General features: G+C 43.2%; 2 protein-coding genes across 2 annotated transcripts; one reads left to right on the top strand and one right to left on the bottom strand.

Annotated features, from left to right (window-relative positions):
* Nucleotides 1-2,937: 2,937 nt before the first annotated feature.
* LOC139415881 (ras-related protein Rab-38-like) lies at nucleotides 2,938-8,772 on the bottom strand. The gene is made up of 4 exons (XM_071164024.1): nucleotides 8,072-8,772; nucleotides 4,257-4,387; nucleotides 3,650-3,799; nucleotides 2,938-3,153 (listed from the first exon to the last, which is right to left on the bottom strand). The coding sequence occupies exons 1-4, from the start codon at nucleotides 8,262-8,264 to the stop codon at nucleotides 2,938-2,940; spliced, it is 690 nt and encodes a 229-aa protein (XP_071020125.1). The 5' UTR covers nucleotides 8,265-8,772.
* A 2,470-nt stretch (nucleotides 8,773-11,242) lies between these two features.
* On the top strand, nucleotides 11,243-16,398 carry LOC139415882 (ras-related protein Rab-39B-like). Its single transcript, XM_071164025.1, has 5 exons — nucleotides 11,243-11,399; nucleotides 13,538-13,771; nucleotides 14,831-15,011; nucleotides 15,152-15,277; nucleotides 16,055-16,398. Exons 2-5 carry the CDS (start codon nucleotides 13,557-13,559, stop codon nucleotides 16,172-16,174), a joined length of 642 nt encoding a protein of 213 aa, XP_071020126.1. The 5' UTR covers nucleotides 11,243-11,399; nucleotides 13,538-13,556; the 3' UTR covers nucleotides 16,175-16,398.
* Nucleotides 16,399-21,527: the final 5,129 nt, after the last annotated feature.

The raw sequence follows: 21,527 nt of genomic DNA on the forward strand, positions 1-21,527 counted from the left end.
CACAGATCTTAAGAACAGTTCACAAAGGTTAAGATTTGTATGAAAGATATCTATAAAACATAGACAGTTACTTCTGTGTCAACAGATCTCATTGTAAAGACCAGTGTCTGGCCCCCTCCTACTCCAAACGGGAACCCGTCTCATCCTGGTACGGTATAGAACAGAACCATTACCTCATGTTATCTGGCATGCTCTTTAGGCTTTATTACCCAAAGACATGGTAAATATCCTCTGTCAGTGTTATGTCATAGAGGCCCATCCTCAGTGGAACACACACACACAATACTCTATTCTGTCGAATGTAACAACTAGTATAATGTAATACAAGCATTATAACAATATTACAAGCATTATAACATTATCTTGCAATTTTCCATGACACACAAAATAGTCATGTTTGTCAAAAAGTGTTTATTAATACAAAGTCATCAGAGAGACAGAGGTACAGTTGAAGTCGGAAGTTTACATAGACTTAGGTTGGAGTAATTAAAACACGTTTTTCAACCACTCCAGATTTCTTGTTAACAAACTATAGTTTTGGCAAGTCGGTTAGGACATCTACTTTGTGCATGACACAAGTAATTTTTTCAACAATTGTTAACAGACAGATTATTTCACTTATAATTCACTGTATCACAATTCCAGTGGGTCAGAAGTTTACATACACTAAGTTGACTGTGCCTTTAAACAGCTTGGAAAATTCCAAAAAATTATGTAATGGCTTTAGAAGCTTCTTGATAGGCTAATTGGCATAATTTGAGGCAATTGGAGGTGAACCTGTGGATGTATTTCAAGGCCTACCTTGAACTCAGTGACTCTTTGCTTGACATCATGGGAAAATCAAAAGAAATCAGCCAAGACCTCAGAAAAAAAACATTGTAGACCTCCACAAGTCTGGTTCATCCTTGGGAGAAATTTCCAAATGCCTGAAGGTACCACGTTCAGCTGTACAAATAATAGTTTGCAAGTATAAACACCATGGGACCACGCAGCCGTCATACCGCTCAGGAAGGAGGCACGTTCTGTCTACTAGAGATGAACATACTTTGGTGCGAAAAGTGCAAATCAATCCCAGAACAGCAGCAAAGGACCTTGAAGGTTCTGGAGGAAACAGGTACAAAAGTATCTATATCCACAGTAAAACGAGTCCAATATTGACATAACCTGAAAAGCCGCTCAGCAAGGAAGAAGCCACTGCTCCAAAACAGCCATAAAAAAGCCAGACTACGGTTTGCAACTGCACATGGGGACAAAGATCGTACTTTTTGGAGAAATGTCCTCTGGTCTGATGAAACAAAAATAGAACTGTTTGGCCATAATGACCATCGTTATGTTTGGAGGAAAAAGGGGGATGCTTGCAAGCCGAAGAACACCATCCCAACCGTGAAGCACGGGAGTGGCTGCATCATGTTGTGGGGGTGCTTTGCTGCAGAAATGACTGGTGCACTTCACAAAATAGATGGCATCATGAGGACGGGAAATGATGTGGATATATTGAAGCAACATCTCAAGACATCAGTCAGGAAGTTAAAGCTTAGTCACAAATGGGTCTTCCAAATGAACAATGACCCCAAGCATACTTCCAAAGTTGTGGCAAAATGGCTTAAGGACAACAAAGTCAAGGTATTGGAGTGGCCAACACAAAGCCCTGACCTCAATCCAATAGAACATTTGTGGGCAGAACTGAAAAAATGTGTGCGAGCAAGGAGGCCTACAAACCTGACTCAGTTACACCAGCTCTGTCAGGAGGAATGGGCCAAAATTAACCCAACTTGTTGTGGGAAGCTTGTGGAAGGCTACCCGAAACGTTTGACCCAAGGTAAACAATTTAAAGGCAATGCTACCAAATACTAATTGAGTGTATGTAAACTTCTGACCCACTAGGAGTGTGATGAAAGAAAGAAAATCTGAAAGAAATAATTCTCTCTACTATTATTCTGACACTTCACATTCTTAAAATAAAGTGGTAAACCTAACTGACCTAAGACAGGGAATTTTTACTAGGATTAAATGTTAGGAATTATGAAAAAACTGAGTTTAAATGTATTTGGCTAACGTGTATGTAAACTTCTGACTTCAACTGTAAGTCATCATTTTATTATGGTATGTGTTGTACATGAGCATGTGCTGACTGGCTGGCTGACTGACTGACTGATGGACACATAACTGACTGACTGGCTGACTAACTACCTACCTAACTGACCAACAAATAACTAGCTAATTAACTGACTGACTGGCTGACTAACTACCTACCTAACTGACCAACAAATAACTAGCTAATTAACTGACTGACTGACTCCTCTCAGCCTTCCGGTTTTAACATCACAGACAATAACATTTTCTCAAGCTGTTTGTTAGTGGGTGTGACCTGGCTAAAGCTTTCTGTTAAAAGGCTTATTGAACATTCTACTGGACAAAGCTGCGTAGAGGCAGAAGTCTAATGTTGGGGGTTATGATGACTAAACTCACAACACGCTCACACTCTTCTTTTAGTTCAGAACGACACTATTTGTCTTCGTGATGAGTGTGATGCAACAGTAAGACTCTTGATAACATCTCAGATGTTTCCTCAATGATGTGGATGTTTCTATCCTCCACTGTGATCTGCCATGTCATCCAGGTTCAGCTTAGTAGCCAATAGTCCATCTATATCTCATGTTCTCTCTCCCCCGCCTCTCCCTCTCCCTCCCTCTGCCTCTGCCTCTCCCCACCTCTCTCCCTCCCTCCCTCTGTCCCCACCTCTCTCCCCCCCTGCCTCTCCCTCTCTCTGCTTCCCCCACCTCTCCCCCCCTGCCTCCTCTCCCCTCTGCCCCACCTCTCTCCCCACTGCCTCTCCCTCCCTCTGCCACTCCCCCCTCTCCCCCCCTGCCTCTCCCTCCCTCTGCCTCCCCCACCTCTCCCCCTGCCTCTCCCCCTCCGCCTCTCTCCCCGTCCCCCTCAGATATCTCCCATCTCTCTCCGTCCCGGCAGAGTAATCTTTTTATTACACCCATCACACCCTGGCCCCCCTGTCCTCTCTTTCATATTGTAGTCAAAGCGTGGTAGGAGCAGGACACTGGGGTCTCTAGTATCTCCACCTGACGACCTCTCCTCCTCTACCGCCATGATGCTCTCTACCAAACACATGATGGCCGCATCGATGTTGGTGTTGTCCTGCGAGGGGGAGTGGGATGGGGGGAGAGAGAGAGAATTCAATTTTCACTCCCATATCTATTGGGTGAAATACCACAGAATGCCATCACAGCAGCAAGATTTGTGACCTGTTGTCACAAGAAAAGGGCAACCAGTGAAGAACAAACACCTTTGTAAATAAAGTACACGGTCGGTCGGTCGGACAGACGGAGAAAGAGAGAGAGAGACGGAGAGAGAGAGACAGGGGGAGAGAGAGACAGAGACAGACAGACAGACAGAGACAGGGGGAGAGGTAAAAAGACAGTTTATAATCACAGTCCCTCACTCAGCCAGCAGTTAGCCGGTATTTACATTCTATGAATGAGCTCTGTTAAGACTCACACACAGACACTGTCTGCTAACATCTCCTAACATAAAGAATAAATCCCCTGATATACTCTCCATACAGCAACAATAGAGACCTATCCCTCCCTATGCCGTGACCCCATGTCGTGACTTTTTACCTCTGACCTCTCACCTTGGCTGAGGTCTCGTACCATCCCACGAAGCCGTGGTCTCTGGTGAAGTTCTCCAGTTTGGGCAGTTTGGAGCAGAGACCAGTGCTCAGTTGGTCACACTTATTACCCAATAGGACGGCCGGAATTGGCCTCCCGTTACCCAGAGCAACCTGGGAGGAAAGAGGGATGAAGGAGTGGTGAGACGGAGTTGTGGAGAGAGAGAGAGAGAGACAGAGAGAGACAGAGAGAGACAGAGAGAGACAGAGAGAGAGAGAGAGAGAGAGAGAGAGAGAGAGAGACAGATAGGAATGAAGGAGGGAAGGGTGAAATAGAAGAGTGAAGGGGGAATGTAAACAAAGCTCTATTAAATGTAAACAGAACTTGAGCCTCGTCAGAATCTACTATGTCTTTCTGTTCTTTGTTATTTCCATGCAGGCGCGGAGCATTACAACTGGTTATAAGCATGTTATAAGCATATTATGTCCCTTGTCTTAGACCTTGGAGTCGAGGTCTCCCTTCCACTTGAGGACAGCCTGGAAAGTGTAGGCCCGTGTCATGTCAAACACCACCAGGTAAAATGCATTATTACTGGTTCTAAGCATGTTCTAAGCGTGACTTGTCTTAGACCTTGGAGTCGAGATCTCTCTTCCACTTGAGGACAGCCTGGAAGGTAGAGGCTCGGGTCATGTCAAACACCACCAACGCACCCACAGCCTCACGGTAGTAGACTCGCGTCATGTTGCCATAGCGCTCCTGGCCTGGGGACACAACAACAGTGATTTACCAACAACTACAACAATAACAACAATCTTTTTCAATAAAATTACGTAAGCAACTAAGTGTGTGTGTGTGTGTGTGTATATATACACACACACACACACGTGAGTTTTCTAATGTGTAAATGTAATTTCTCCTGGAAGTTAGCCTCTCTCACATGATACTAATATACTGGAAAAACCATCTGATAGACAGACACGCTATTTTAGGGCACAAACACAAACACAGGTCTGAAAAGACTGTAAGAAACCTGGGGGAAATGAATTTCACCTCTGACCATAACATTTAGATAGACAGACAGAGGCAACAGGCTCTCTCTTAACAACACATTCCGTTCAGGATGTGTAATGAAAAACGCTATATATATACAAAAGTATGTGGACACCCCTTCAAATGAATGGATTCAGCTATTTTAGCCACACCCGTTGCTGAATCTCTATAGACAAACTTTGGCAGTAGAATGGTCTTACTGAAGAGCTCAGTGACTTTCAACGTGGCACCATCATAGGGTGCCACCTTTCCAAAAAGTCAGTTGGTCAGATTTCTGCCCTGCTAGAGCTGCCATGGTCATCTGTAATTACTGTTATTGTGAAGTGGAAACGTCTAGGAGCAACAGTGGCTCGGCCGCGAAGTGGTGGGCCACACAAGCTCACAGAACGGGACGGGCGAGTGCTGAAGAACATAGCGCGTAAAAATCATCTGTCCTCAGTTGCAACACTCAGTACCGAGTCCCAAACTGCCTCTGGAAGTAACGTCAGCACAAAAACTGTTCGTCAGGAGCTTCATGAAATGGGTTTCCATGGCCAAGCAGTCGCACACAAGCCTAAGATCACAATGTGCAATGCCAAGCGTCGGCTGGAGTGGTGTAAAGCTCGCTGCCATTGGACTCTGGACCAGTGGAAATGCGTTCTCTGGAGTGATGAATCTTGCTCCACCACATGGCAGTCCGACAGACGAATCTACGTTTGGCGGATGCCAGGAGAATGCTACCTGCCCCAATGCATAGTGCCAACTGTAAAGTTTGGTGGAGGAGGAATAATGGTCTGGGGCTGTTTATCATGGTTCGGGCTAAACCCCTTCGTTCCAATGAAGGGAAATCGTAACGCTACAGCATACAATGACATTCTAGATGATTCTGTGCTTCCAACTTTGTGGCAAAAGTTTGGGGAAGGTTCTTTCCTGTTTCAGCAAGACAATACCCCTGTGCACAAAGCAAGGTCCATACTGAAATGGTTTGTCTAGATCGGTGTGGAAGAACTTGACTGGCCTGCACAGAGCCCTGACCTCAACCCCATCGAACACCTTTGGAATTAATTGGAACGCCGACTGCGAGCCAGGCCTAATCACCCAACAGCAGTGCCCAACCTCACTCATGCTCTTGTAGCTGAATGGAAGAAGCATGTGGCAAGTCCCCGCAGCAATGTTCCAACATCTATCTAGGTGAAGGCCTTCCAAGAAGAGTGAAGGCTGTTATAGCAGCAATGTTCCAACATCTAGGTGAAGGCCTTCCCAGAAGAGTGGATGCTGTTATAGCAGCAATGTTCCAACATCTAGGTGAAGGCCTTCCCAGAAGAGTGGAGGCTGTTATAGCAACAAAGGGGGGGACCAACTCCATATTAATGCCCATAATTTTGGAATGAGCACGTGTCCACATCCTTTTGGTTGTATAATGTAGCGGTTGCTGCTAACACGCATTGCTTGAATAACATCAGATTAGCAACCTGGCAGAAAAGCCTTTTCCTACAATGTCTATCTCTGTTTACCACACCATCTCTGTCTATCCACTGCATGCATGCATTGTGCCATTCCACAACGTCTATCTCTGTTTACCACACCATCTCTGTCTATCCACTGCAACGTCTGTCTCCATTCACCAAGTCCACATATGCTTCTACAGGAGAGATGAGTTCCCACTGAGCTTTAAACACATAGCCCTAAGGACAAACTGTTTAGGACTCCTATTGACAATGAGGCTCAGGGCAGGAGTGCTGATGTAGGATCCGTTTTTGCTGATGTAGGATCCGTTTTCTATCCTCATATAGCAGCGTTTCACAAACTTGGTCCTCTGGACCCCAAGGGGTGCACGTTGTTGTTGTTTTTGTATAATTTTTTGGGCTACTTTCACCCCTTTTTCGTGATCTCCAAATTGGTAGTTACAGTCTTGTCCCATCGCTGCACCTCCCGTACGGACTCGGAAGAGGTGAAGGTCGAGAGCCATGCGTCCTCTGAAACACGACCATGTCAAGTCGTACTGCTTCTTGACACACTGCTCGCTTAACCTGGTAGCCAGTCGCACCAATGTGTTGGTGGAAACACCGTCCCACTGGCAACCATATCAGCGTGCACAGGAGTCGCTAGAGAGCAATGGGACAAGGAAATCCTGGCCGGCCAAACCCTCCCCTAGCTTGGACGACGCTGGGCCAATTGTGCGCCACCTCAAGGGTCTCCCAGTCACGGCCGGCTGTGACACAGCCTGGGATTGAACCCGGATCTGTAGTGACGCCTCAAGCCTTGCGATGCTATACCTGACCGCTGCGCCACTCAGGAGGCCAGGTGTTTGGTTTTTGCACTATACAGCTGATTGAAATAATCAACTTCATCATCAAGCTTTGTTCATTTGAAGCAGCTGTGTCGTGTTTGGACGAAAAATAAAAAGGTGCACCTCTTGAGGTCCCGCGAACCAGCTTTGGGAAACGCTGGTCTATAAATTATAGCATGATATGGACGTGGCAGGAGACCTGGGGGCTGCATGTATAAAGTGTCTCAGAGTAAGAGCGCTGATCTAGGATCAGATACTCTTAATTCATTTTTTAATCGAAAAAGGAAATCTTGACCCTAGATCAGCGTTATTAAAAAAATACCAGATCAGCACACCTACTCTCAACGGAGCCCTGGCGGGAGAATGACTGGTCATCATACACACTGACAGCTGGTAGACATGGTGTGATGTCATTATCTTTGGTGGAGATGATTAGGAGGGAAAAGTCTAGATGATACAGCACCATAAACGGTCTGCTCTGTTGACAGATGGGCTAAAACACACACACACACACACACACACACACACACACACACACACACACACAGAGCAATGCTTTACTATACCTGAGAATACTTTGAGACCAACAATTGATTCCCATTCAAAATCCTATTTTCCCTAACCCCTAACTTCAAATGTAACCCTAATTATAATCCTAATTTTAACCCCTAAACCTAAAATAACATATTTACAAGTGAGGACTGGCAACATATCCTCACTTCTCTGAATGTTAGTTGGTTTGCTATTCTAGTGAGGACTTCTGGTACACACACACACACACAGTCAATTACAAAGACTCACGAATATATAGGTGCTTGTGCGCGCGATTTTGTCCGGCGTGCGTGCATGCCAGCGTTTTGGGCATAATTTGCTACTGATTAAGAGCTTAACCTATCGTTAAGACTCCTATGTGTCGTATAAAAATAGAAATGTTATAAAACTATAGGGTATTTTAGTTACACCTAATTATTTTACCAACCGATACCATTTAACATGGAGCATGGCCTAAGTGCGTGACATATTGTAGACTTGTGTGTCTTATAAAATAATACACGGTTATACAACCAAAAAGGTAGGCAACGTAGGGTATGTAATTACAATAAGGTAATTCATTTAGGCTACTAACCGGCTATGTCCCACAACTGCAGACGCACCACCGTCTTGTGATCCCAATTGAGGATTTTGAGAGCGAAGTCTACTCCTATGGTGGCCCGGTAATGTTGAGAGAATATCTGATGGACATAACGCTTGATTATGGACGTCTTGCCGACACCCAAGTCACCGATGACCAGGACCTTGAGCAAGCGTTGTTGCTGCATGGTTGGGCTATGAGTTGGTAGAAAACAATCAAGTCTAGTTACACCACATTATTGTCCACATATAATTTTTTTATTTAAAAAATATTCCAAAAGCCAGTGTCTCTTTTTTCCAGTTGATTTTATTCCATATGGGTCCACTTTTCGCAGCTCTCTTTTCCCGTTACTGAAGTTGTCTGTGTGACAAATAAGACAGTATACAAGTCAATTGATAGAGAAAAAAACCTTTACATCCTGTCTCCACTTATTCATAATATGCACTCGAAAATAGTCCAGAAGTTATTTTTATTTTCTCCGATTTTCTATTTCTATACAAGTCCAATGAATCCACGCACGACTGCGCGTATTGGTGACTCTTCACCCGTTACCTAACCTTCATTCCATCTGGCGCTAAAAAGGATAACTTCTACAAAGTGCTGTCAGCGCAAAGTCATTACCTAACTGTCAAATGAGGTCAAACAGCCTGCGGTCTGTGTGCGTGCTCAACTTTTCTAAAAGTCGTTGCCGTTTATCTGCGCGTGAAGCTTCTTCTGCCCGTCAGCTGTTTGACGACCACACCCCTTTAACCGATCAAATAAAGGCGAACTACACCACATAGTTGTTCACATACAAAAATGTAATGGAAAATTACATAAAGAAACAAATTGTCCAAGCAGTGGTTAAAAAAGTACCCAATTGTCATACTTGAGTAAAAGTAAAAGATACCTTAATATAAAATGACTCCAGTGCAAGTGAAAGTCACCCAGCACAATACTACTTGAGTAAAAGTCTAAAAGTATTTGGTTTAAAATATATTTAAGTTCAAAAGTAAATGGTATTGGTAAAATATACTTAAGTATCAAACGTAAAAGTATAAATAATTTCAGATTCCTTATATAAAGCAAACTAGATGGCATAATGTTATCGTATTTAAAAAAAATATAAACGGATAGCCATGCTCCAACACGGACTTAATTTACAAACGAAGCATGTGTTTAGTGAGTCTGCCAGATCAGAGGCAATAGGGATGACCAGGGAAGTTATCTTGATAAGTGTGTGAATTAGGCTATTTTCTTGTCTTGCTAAGCATTCAAAATGTAACGAGTAAATTAGGGTGTCAGGAAAAAATATATATATAAAAAGTAAAGTACAGATACCCCACAAAAACGAATTAAGTAGTACTTTCACGTATTTTTCCTAAAATAATTTACATCACTGAGTCCAAGTCAGTGTCTATCTTTTTTTCTCGTTCCATATGGGTCGACTTTTCAGCAGCTCCATTTTCCCCATTACCTGAAGTTGTCTGTATGCCAAATAAGGTAATCCTCCACATATTTTAGCCTAAACTAGTACATTAATTGATAGAGAGAAATAAAGAAACATTCATATCCTGTCTCACTTTTACAAATATGCATTCTCAAAAATATTTCAGTTGATTTATTTTATCACTTTTTCTATTTCCATACACGTCCCATGAATTCACGCACAACTGTCCGTGTTGGTGACCATTCCATCTAGTGCAAAAAAAGTTATAAAAAGTGATGTCATCAACTGTCAAGTTAGGTCAAGAGCCTGTGTGCGCGCGATCATCTCATGTATAAGCAGTTGCCATTTCTCTGAGCGTGAAGCGTCTTCTGCCCAGCCGTCTGCTGTTTGACGACCACACCCCTTTAACCGATGACGTTGTCTACGCCCACACAAGCCTGGGTTTTCTACGCCTGCTATGATAGGTTAACACAAGCCTGGTCGTTCTACGGCTGCTACCATAGGTTAACACAAGCCTGGTCGTTCTACGGCTGCTACCATAGGTTAACACAAGCCTGGTCGTTCTACGGCTGCTACCATAGGTTAACACAAGCCTGGTCGTTCTACGGCTGCTACCATAGGTTAACACAAGCCTGGTCGTTCTACGGCTGCTACCATAGGTTAACACAAGCCTGGTCGTTCTACGGCTGCTACCATAGGTTAACACAAGCCTGGTCGTTCTACGCCTGCTACGATAGGTTAACAAGCCAAACGTTCACTGTACTGTCTGTCCATCGCTCTGACGCAACATAGCGCAAAAAATATATACATATACCAGTGTATGTCCCGAATGGAGCAGTGGTCTGAGGTGTCACTACAGACTCTGGTTCGATTCCAGGCTGTCCCATAGCGCGGCGCACAATTGGCCCAGCGTTGTCTGGGTTAGTCGGTCATTGTAAATAAGAAGTTGTTCTTCACGGACTTGCCTAGTTAAACAAAGGTTCAATAAAATAAAGAAAAATTCGTCCCAGCGCACTGTCAAGCATCGGTTGGTTACCGACATGTCCCCCTTAACGCATAAAAAGTCAATTTTACACGCAGAATTATAAACCGTTTCATCAAATTGAACAAGCTCCAATACATGTTTTATATGAGCGGGTCTGTTTGGTAGGCAGTAGGTAGGGAATAAACAGTTCTGTTATTAAGGAATAGTGCGCTTTCACCCACCAAAAAGGGTTGCCATACAACAGGTAAAATGATTGATATGCCATAAAAACAAAACCACAACATTTAAATACGATTTTTATAATGGTGTTATAACAAGAGTTGATATATAGGCCTAGTCTAATAGAGTTTTCTTCTATGCTATTTGTGTCGCTGTGGGTTTTTGTAGAGATGAGAAAAGTGGTTGTCCGCCTCTATAATGATGTTTACGGTAGTAGTGGTGCTGATGCGGGCGGGGAAGTGGAATGAGTCAGGTTCTGTGATGCTGCTGCTAGCGCTGCCATTTCATCAACAGCAACATTCATTTCATAACATTTTGCGGCCTTCAAAAACAGGAAACGGAAAAAAAGAGTGTAGTGAAAATAAAACGAACCCGTCGAATGTATCACATTCGAAACGAGTGTGGTTTTAGACAATAGTGTAGACTTCCGTCTACAAATAATAACCTTTTGTGGAGTGAAGCGTGCTGTGGATTCTTCTCTTAGACCTAGGCCGTTCGAGCCCGTTGTTATCGTTATAAACCGTAATAAAGACATTAGACCCGTCGTTGGATCTCTCCAGGGGAATTGTAAACTGTGGTTTATGCGTCGCTGTAAGACCTTTTTTCGGCGTTTGTTCTACGAAAGAGGAGACGAGCTTCTCGAAACGATGGAACCTGCAGCATTCGGGTTCTGAACGCCGCAACTAAACGTAAGATGAAACCATTCCACGTTCTTCTAGGCTATAGGCCTTTCTCGTAATTGTGACCTAGATCCCATTAAAATACTTTTACATTTCAGGATAATGATGAGAGAAATAAGAAAAGGTTTTGAATAAAGTGGATGAAGTTACACTGCTTGTGGTCTTGGAAGCCTGTTGTGACAGATGTGATGTGGTAAAGTTCAGCATCAAATCATCGTGTAGATTCTATTCTAGCCTACTGTTCTCCATTCGATTCCCCATTAGCCTACTGACAGATCAGGTTGAACTATCCCTATAATAATAATAACAACAATCAATTGTCCTGCCATAAGGAAAAATGGAGGGGCCCATTCATTGACCTTGGTAGGTCTGGAAAAAAACATTTGATTTGAATCCAAAAGCACCTTATGTGAAATATAATTTTGACATTTTAGTCACTTAGCAGACTCCCTTATCCAGAGAGACTTACAGTAGTGAGTGGAAACCATTTACATACTGGTCCCCTGTGGGAATCGAACCCACAACCCTGGCGTTGCAAGCGCCATGCGCTACCAAATGAGCCACATCCACGGTACGCTCTACAATAGACATCGTTTTGTCCCCTATAGGTGACTGTAATAGGTTACAGTCAACTGTCCGTGTCAATGCTCCAGAGATCCTAGTTAAAGCCGATATCCGGGCTGAGTCAACAGCTATGGGGGTGGGTATTATGGTTATTCTCTAGGGGATCTGTGTGTCCACGCTAGGCAGAGTGTTTGCATATTAAGCGGACTGTGTAATCCCCCGGCCAAGCAGAGTGAGGTAGTGGCGGTGAGCTTTAGTTGGCACTAGAGGCAGTGTGATGGCTGGATAACCAGGCCTGTGCATAGAATGCAATACCAAAATAAATTATTGCATTGTAGTGTTTTCATTAAGCATAGTTCTATAGAACATGGAATAGAATATAGAATCAAATATGTAAGCTATATTACTTACTTGCCACTGGCTACAACTAGAATTAAATAACTTTATTTTTCTTAGAGGGAAATTCAACAGGGCTTTGTATATTCAGCAATAAAATAAATCCTTGATAACCTAAAATAAATCCTTGATAACCTAAAATAAATCCTTGATAACCTAAAATAAATCCTTGATAACCTAAAACAAATCCTTGATAACCTAAAACAAATCCTTGATAACCTAAAATAAATCCTTGATAACCTAAAATAAATCCTTGATAACCTAAAACAAATCCTTGATAACCTAAAATAAATCCTTGATAACCTAAAACAAATCCTTGATAACCTAAAATAAATCCTTGATAACCTAAAATAAATCCTTGATAACCTAAAATAAATCCTTGATAACCTAAAATAAATCCTTGATAACCTAAAATAAATCCTTGATGACCTAAAACAAATCCTTGATGACCTAAAACAAATCCTTGATGACCTAAAACAAATCCTTGATAACCTAAAACAAATCCTTGATAACCTAAAATAAATCCTTGATAACCTAAAACAAATCCTTGATAACCTAAAACAAATCCTTGATAACCTAAAACAGACTATCAAATAGGTGACATAGCCAAGTCAAGTGTCTTGAAAGTAGGCCAACATAGGCTAGAAAATCAGATCTCCTCTAGTCACATGCTTGTAATTATACATGTGGCTATAATAGGCATTATAAACTGGGTGGTTTGAGCCCTGAATTCTGATTGGCTGAAGGTCATGGTATATCAGACCGTATACCACGGGTATGCCAAAACATGTATTTTTACTTCTCTAATTATGTTGGTAACCAGTTTATAATAGCAATAAGGAACCTCGGGGGTTTGTGGCCAATATACCACGGCTAAGGGCTGTATCCAGGCACTCCACATTGCGTCGTGCAGAGGAAACAGTCCTTAGCTGTGGTATATTGGCCATATACCACACCTCCTCGGGCCTTATTGCTTTATTGTAACACCGGGGGCCTAGATAAAAACCATGGCCATATCAAGATGAGGAGAAGTACAGCCTTTTAACTCATCACCAGGGCCGTCTCTAGCCTTCTGGGGTCCCCAAGTGAACACTGTTGTTACGGGTTACCTGCTACCTGTCTGACTCTGGTTTTGTGCCTCCATTCGCCTGTGTCTCTCTCCACGTGCCCGATTTACCCAACAACAGAAGCTAGACAGTAGTCACCATGGAGGCGATATGGCTGTACCAGTTCCGACTCATCGTCATTGGGGACTCGACGGTGGGGAAATCCTGTTTGATCCGACGGTTCACAGAGGGACGCTTCGCCCAGGTGAGCGACCCCACTGTCGGCGTAGATTTCTTCTCTCGCCTGGTGGAGATCGAGCCGGGGAAACGGATCAAGCTACAGATCTGGGATACTGCGGGACAGGAGCGGTTCAGGTACGGTGTGTGTGTGTGTGTGTGTGTGTGGGGGGGGGTCTAAGGATGGTGACAGGTATTTATCGTCGAATATTAACCTCTTTCGGTAGTGATCTATCATAGCCTCCCTTTCGAATGACAACGCGCTCTGCTGTGTCAATGCTGCTTCCTGTCCAACAAGACTGAGGTCCACACTGAAGTCAGGTTGTGCCATTCCACTACTGATTAGGGTTATTGACGAGTCAAACAAGCCTTATTATGCAAAGTACAAAGGGTATAAGGTTATTGGCCTATTTAAACATTTACAGGAACATCGGTAACACATTGGATATGAATGCCTAAATAGGCCTGATAGACATTTCTAAAAACATACAAAACAAGTAGCAGCCTTTGAACACACACACACACACACACACACACACACACACACACACACACACACACACGCGCTTCGTCAGCGTTCCATCTCTCCATCATTTCCTGCTCTATATCTGTCTTCTGATTCATTTCAACTGTTTCTTATGAATATTTTACCAGCCTCCTATCTTCATTCTCTCTTTCTTGAAGTCCTCTTCTTCCACCTCCCCTTCCTTCTATCCACCCACACCTTGCCTGCCTGTCATATCCCTCCTCCCACTTCCTCTCCCCTTCCTGTCCTCCCTCCCTCCCACCTCACATTTTCTCTCTCTCTTCTACCAAACTTTCCCTCTCCCTCACTACCCACTCTCTCCCTCACTACCCACTCTCTCCCTCACTACCCACTCTCTCCCTCACTACCCACTCTCCCCCTCACTACCCACTCTCCCCCTCACTACCCACTCTCCCCCTTTTCTAACCTTTATATCTGTCTCCTAACACCTCTCTCTCTCCCTCACACTCTTCTTTTAGTTCAGAACGACACAATTTGTCTTCGTGATGAGTGTGATGCAACAGTAAGACTCTTGATAACATCTCAGATGTTTCCTCAATGATGTGGATGTTTCTATCCTCCACTGTGATCTGCCATGTCATCCAGGTTCAGCTTAGTAGCCAATAGTCCATCTATATCTCATGTTCTCTCTCATCTCAACCCTCTCTCAGGTCCATCACAAGAGCCTACTATCGTAACTCGGTGGGCGGGCTCCTGCTGTTTGACATCACAAACCGTCGCTCCTTCCAGAACGTTCATGATTGGCTAGAGGAGGCCCGGAGTCACGTCCAACCACACAGCATCGTGTTCCTATTGGTCGGACACAAGTGTGACCTGGAGCCTCAGCGTCAGGTAGCCTATCAGAATGTGTGTGTGTTTGATTGACCATTGGAAGAAAGAATCCTCACCCTAACAAAGGACACTATAAATAACACATTTCTATGAAATCAGACAATAAAATAGAATCTTTACCTTTAAAAAAAAATCGCCAGGTGACTCGTCAGGAAGCTGAGAAACTCGCCGGCGCCTACGGGATGCGTTACGTAGAAACCTCGGCCCGCGACGCCATCAATGTGGAACACGCCTTCACGGAGCTGACCAGGGACATCTTCCACCTGGTGAGGAGATAACCTTCTTCAAACATGAACCTTCTTCAAACATGAATCTCAAAGAAACTAAATTGTAATTAATATACAATTATTAGGTTATTGCCATTTTAACAAGTCATTTCAAAATAAATACCTGATAAATACTAGGGCTGGGAATTGCCAGGGACCTCATGATACAATAGTATTACAATACTCACAATAGTATTACAATACTCACAATAGTATTACAATACTCACAATAGTATTACAATACTTAGGTGCCGATATGTTTTGTGATTCTCCCGATTCTATATGTATTGCTGTTTGATACTGTGATTTTATTGCGATGGTGATGTTCCAAACATATGGCTCACTATATGTCTGCTGCAGAGAGACGAGAGAGAGAGAGAGCAGGAGAAAACAGTTTGAATCAGTCAAGGAAACAAATAGCATGTTGGCTCACTATATGTCTGCTGCAGAGAGACGAGAGAGAGAGAGAGCAGGAGAAAACAGTTTGAATCAGTCAGGGAAACAAATAGCATGTTAAAAAGTATAAAATAGCATTTAAAAAGAATATGGAGAACAAGCTATAGGATTTGGAGCAGGTATAGCCAACTATCGCTAGTAAACACAACCTACAGTAGCAATAAATAAATACTTGGAGAATAATATTGCGATATGTAACTATCGATCCCCCCCCCCATCACTACTAATACTGTGCTGTAAAATAAAAGTGTTACCTTAGTTAATTAATCGAAAGCCTCTGCATGTGAATACGACGTCTTAACCTTGATATCTTGGCCCTAGGTGAGGAGCGGTGACATCACTATCCAGGAGGGTTGGGAAGGGGTGAAGAGCGGCTTCGTCCCCAACGTGGTCCACTCCTCCGAGGAGGTCACCAAGAGTGACCGGCGGTGCCTCTGCTGATCTGGATGGATCACTAGAGAGATCTCTGACTCAAGCCTGGTTTCACCTAGGTCCTCCTGGATCCATTTCAGCTCTAGTTTAGCAATTTCCCTCTGCTGATCTGCATCAGGATGGAGGGATCTTACCCACAACTACACTACATGGTCAAAAGTATGTAGACACATCAAATTAGTGGATTTTTGCTATTTCAGCCACACCTGTTGATGACAGGTGTATAAAATTGAGCACACCGCCATGCAATCTCCATAGACAAACATTGGCAGTAGAATGGCCCGTACTGAACAGCTCAGTGACTTTCAATGTGGCACCATCATAGGATGCCACCTTTCCAACAAGTCAGTTTGTCAGATTTCTGCCCTGCAAGAGCTGCTCCAGTCAACTGTAAGTGCTGTTATTCTGAAGTAGAAACATCTAAGAGCAACAGCGGCCCAGCTGCGAAGTGGTAGGCCACAAAAGCTCACAGATTGTCGAGATCGGTGTGGAAGAACTTGACTGGCCTGCACAGAGCCCTGACTTCAACCCCATCAAACACCTTTGGGATGAATTGGAATGCCGAGTGCGAGCCAGGCCTAATCGCCCAACATCAGTGCCCAACCTCACTCATGCTCGTGACTGAATGGAAGCAAGTCCCTGCAGCAATGTTCCAACATCTAGTGGAAAGCCTTCCAGGAAAAGTGGAGGCTGTTCTAGCATCAAAGGGCAAACCAACTCCATATTAATGGCCATGATTTTGGAATGAGATGTTTGACTAGCAGGTGTCCACAGACTTTTGGCCATGTAGTATAGATCCCTGGTTTCACCATCTCCTTTCTTCCAATATGCAATCCCATAACACAATGTATACAGCCAGAAGGCATCACACACCATGGTTGGGCAAGGTTTAGCCAAAACGACATTCTATTTGACTCAGTTTAAAGGAGACTAAGATGGAGGGGGCTCTCAGTCTCTCCCCCCCCAAAGGAAACTAAATCTGGTCTCAAAAACTCTGTGGTTCTCTACTTTTTGCCCCCACCCATCATCCAACGACCACTGTACAATCCCTATCCAACACCATAATGGACTTTATGGACCCTGTGGACAGGGATGTAAGGGAACGACTGTTTGACTGACAGTACAGGTGGACAAAGTGACTCCAGGGACGTATTCACTTCACATCAAACGGAGGAAATGGACAAAACAGGAAGGGACAACCTGAACCAATAAGAAACTGGTTGTTTTTTTAGCAAAGCATATTTTTTGTGTGTTTTTTTCCTTTCTTAATGGTGTCCACTAATGAATACGACAGTAAAAGGTGGACTATAAGGGGATATTAGGCATCCCTGAGTACCGGTACATTACCTGAACATTACCTGTCCCCTTTGCAAGAATCCAAATCCCTGAGGAGGGTCAAACTGACAACAGAGGAGGACTATTTATTTTAGTACGTTTGAACAATGTCTCTGGAATTTGTCCTAGTGATTCTGGAATCTAGCGGAGGAACCCATGGTAACAGCTAGGAGAACATACTCTAAAAACACCATAACTTGTCCTAGTGATTCTGGAATCTAGTGGAGGAACCCATGGTAACAGCTAGGAGAACATACTCTAAAAACACCATAACTTGTCCTAGTGATTCTGGAATCTAGTGGAGGAACCCATGGTAACAGCAAGGAGAACATACTCTAAAAAAAACATAATTACCTAGAATTCCACACCTGCGGACATCTAAATTACAGTTAACTCTATAGACACAAGTATGGCAACAGACATGTGCATTCAATATCTCAAACCAGTATAGAAATAAGGACACTCATTCCAAAAATAAAATCACATTTTGTTAATGACTAAGACGATGTAACAATAACCTTTTCTGGTTTGGTAACTGAAACATGAAATGGTTTGGGCACAATAGGTGGAGGGACAGAACTTGCTGTGTTATAACAAATGGTGTCCTACATTTTATTTTCAGTTGAAGATGTTTTGTAGTCACTGTGTTCAAAGGTCAATTTCTTTCTCATCAGAAAAAACTATGATTCCTTCGTCTCTAGTGATGAGATTGAAATAAGATTTTAATAATCTGATAAGGTTATTTGTTTTGGATAGGGGAAGCACCATTGCTTTCCTCTGAATGGGCGAGTGTATACTACTGATTCTGTAGGGCACCTTTTCATCTACTTGATTTGTGTAATAACTGCAAGGATGAACTGCTATCGTCCACCTTTTCCAAAGAGTGATGCATTATTGTATGTCAATCTAACATTTCAGGGCCAGGGGAGCTGGGGTGACTGTGTACATCTATCATGTAGGATTACCCTTGACAAGGAAGAGTGGATGGTAAACGTTCTCAATCATCAAATCTGGGACCATTTTGCAGAGTCTTGACGAGGGACTTTTCGCTCCTTTACGACTTGGATCACGAATGGACTTCTTTGGGTTACTATGTGCTTTTCCCAGTTTCGTGGACATTCTAGTTCTAGAACAGAATCTTGGACATCATGATGTTCCACCCGTCGAATTAGAACAGAGTAGAATTCTATTCAGTGCTCTTAACTGAACAACTGTGTCTTCACCAATCTCCTCCAATGCTTATACCGTATCAGAGTAGTCTGTCTAGACAGAGGGGTTGAGACTAGTATCAGAGTAGTCTGTCTAGACAGATGGGTTGAGACTAGTATCAGAGGGTTTAAGGAGTTTGGATCAGTTGCTCCTCATCATCTAATAAGACACTATGTAAGTAAGGTCTCTAACCACAGATATAGGATCAGATTACCAGAGCCCCCAACACTAACCTTTACCAGTAGACTAAACAAAGACATCGGATCCTGTATCGGTTCTTAGAGGCAACTTCTATCTACTGTGTCACACACAAGCAGACGTGGGGTGCGTTCAGCAACGTTTTGGAAAGTTCAAGATATAAATTTGCTCTGTGGCATATAGAACAATGTTCCACGTTTAGCTCTATTCATGGAAATTCTAACTACATCGTTCGACAACGTCGGCTACTGAACGTGGACAAGCAGTAACTTAGCCTGGTGAAACCAGACATAATGAAAGGAAACAAAAAGAGAAGTGCTGTGAAATCAGTTGGATACCAGGCTAGCTGTTGCTCATAAACAATATAACACGCAAGTAGACCATCAATGTACAGCATTACTAGGGTCGTATTCATTGGGCACCAAACGGAAGACAACAGACTGAAACAACAAAGGAAACTACCCTCTCTGTTTTGCAACGTTGTGCCCTAATGAATGAGACCCAGGATGAATCTTTTCATTTTACTCGATGGCATCTTCTTCTCTTTGTATCCAAGCTGTACAATACCATGTAACTACTGTTCATTCAATTCAACATCTATGGAACTTTCTGGGCCACTACTATTCTATCAAAACAACTTGAAATGTACTAAAAAAAAAATCAATAAAAAATGTGACTGGTAAAACACCAGTTTTGCTCCGTGTGTCTTACATTGTAGCACCCGCGCGCGTGTGTGTGTGTGTGTGTGGGGGTAGTGACGTCATAATGGGTTACTCCTTGCAGTGCCAGAAATCAACCACTAGATGACAATACAAGGCAAATTGGTGTCATTGTCAACCAGCTTGTCTGTGGGAGAGTCTAGTTATACGCAGACCAGAGGTGTTTTCTCTCCACTGATTAGAAAGGAACTTAAAAGAGGGGGAAAAAAAGTATGCATGGAATGAGTTTGACACCCCAGCATTTAGAAAGGGAAAGGGGGGATACCTAGTCAGTTGTCCAACTGAATGCGTTCAACTGAAATGTGACTTTGCATTTAACCGAACCACTCAATCAGAGAGGTGCGGGGGTTTGCCTTAATCGACATCCACGTCTTTGGCGCTCGGGGAACAGTGGGTTAACTGCCTCGCTCTGGGGTAGAATGGCAGATTTTTACCTTGTCAGTTCAGGGATTGACACTGGCCCAACACTCTGACCACAAGGCTACCTGCCGACAATGGAGAAATGAATAATTGCCACAAGAAAAAAACTAGGTTATTGAAGGAATTATCCAAACAGCTAGATCAGGTCAAACTCTAAAGCTCCCTATTTCATTCCTAGCGGTGAGTCCGGTGCTACTATCCTAATCCTATTCAGCCCTTTAGAGACATAGGCTTCAGTTCAGATCACATGGGTTAACCCCTCATAGGGAATAGTTCAACCTAAATACCCACATTTGTCAAGACATAAAACCTCAAAAGCCTGGTTCCTCTCTAGGTTTCTTCCTAGGTTCTGGCCTTTCTAGGGAGTTTTTCCTAGCCACCATGCTTCTACACCTGCATTGCTTGCTGTTTGGGGTTTTAGGCTGGGTTTCTGTACAGCACTTTGAGATATCAGCTGATGTAAGGGCTATATAAATACATTTGATTGAAAAGTGATGCCAAGCATCCCAATCCTTTGGGATTGAGGCCTGTAGATTTCTCCTCTTCCATAAATCACAACAGATGGCGTGGAATTGTCATTGTAAATAAGAATTGGCTCTTAACTGAACTGCCTAGTTAAATAAAAAATGACAGATGTTGCTATCAGATAGTTTTTGACATGGGGGGGTGGGGGGGTGCTCTCCCTTTACTACGTTAAGAGATCAGCCCCACTGTCTCTGAGTAACCATTTGATCTCAGTCACCTCACCATACAACACCGGTAGGCAACCGGTCGTGCTCTAGATGACACGGTAGAATTAACTTGACAATGGAGACTGGAGTACTATTACTTTTGTCTTTATAATCTGAAGCATTGTAAGAATTAACACTGTTCACGCGGGCACACTTCAAACCGCAAGACAGCTAATTTACATATCCCCTTGACCGTCCACCTCAGGAGTGATACTGATTGGCTGTTAAACACAAGGGTGTTTCATTAAAAGGTGTATAGTTCCGTATATAACACAACTCTGTTCCCGGAGTGATGCAGATAGTGCAGGATTTTGTCCCAACTAGGCACCACACGGAGGTACTTCGCTAATTGATCAGTTCAGTGTTTAAAATCAACAGGCGGTCTTCCAGGTCAGTTAAATATAAAACATGCCTGTGTCTACTGATGAAACTCTGGGTTTGTGGAGGAAGGAGAGGACCATCCTCAGTGAATTTCATAAAAAACAAAAATGGTAAAACATAAAAAAAAAGTTATCCTTTTTAGATAAAAACTATACTAAATATAAAATCACGTCACCAAATTATTAAAACACACTATTTTGCAAATAAAGTCAGACAGTACTCTGTAGGGAAGCACCATTGTGTAGCTGGAGGACAGCTAGTTTCCGTCCTCCTCTGGGTACATTGACTTCAATACAAAACCCAGGAGGCCCATGTTTCTCACCCCCATTCATAGACTGACACAGTTATTATGACAATTTGAGGACGTCT

This window comes from Oncorhynchus clarkii, chromosome 9, assembly GCF_045791955.1.
Source record: "Oncorhynchus clarkii lewisi isolate Uvic-CL-2024 chromosome 9, UVic_Ocla_1.0, whole genome shotgun sequence".
Classification (NCBI taxonomy): Eukaryota; Metazoa; Chordata; class Actinopteri; order Salmoniformes; family Salmonidae; genus Oncorhynchus; species Oncorhynchus clarkii.

Bases quoted from the DNA above. Each gene is read 5' to 3' on its own strand.
- LOC139415881 (XM_071164024.1), bottom strand. From the start codon at position 8,264: ATGCAGCAACAACGCTTGCTCAAGGTCCTGGTCATCGGTGACTTGGGT. The intron at 3,800-4,256 runs GTCTAAGACAAG...CTTTCCTCCCAG, and splicing joins AGAGAGATCTCGACTCCAAG to GTTGCTCTGGGTAACGGGAG. The intron at 3,154-3,649 runs GTGAGAGGTCAG...TCCCCCTCGCAG, and splicing joins GGTACGAGACCTCAGCCAAG to GACAACACCAACATCGATGC.
- LOC139415882 (XM_071164025.1), top strand. From the start codon at position 13,557: ATGGAGGCGATATGGCTGTACCAGTTCCGACTCATCGTCATTGGGGAC. The intron at 13,772-14,830 runs GTACGGTGTGTG...ACCCTCTCTCAG, and splicing joins GCGGGACAGGAGCGGTTCAG to GTCCATCACAAGAGCCTACT. The intron at 15,012-15,151 runs GTAGCCTATCAG...AAAAATCGCCAG, and splicing joins ACCTGGAGCCTCAGCGTCAG to GTGACTCGTCAGGAAGCTGA.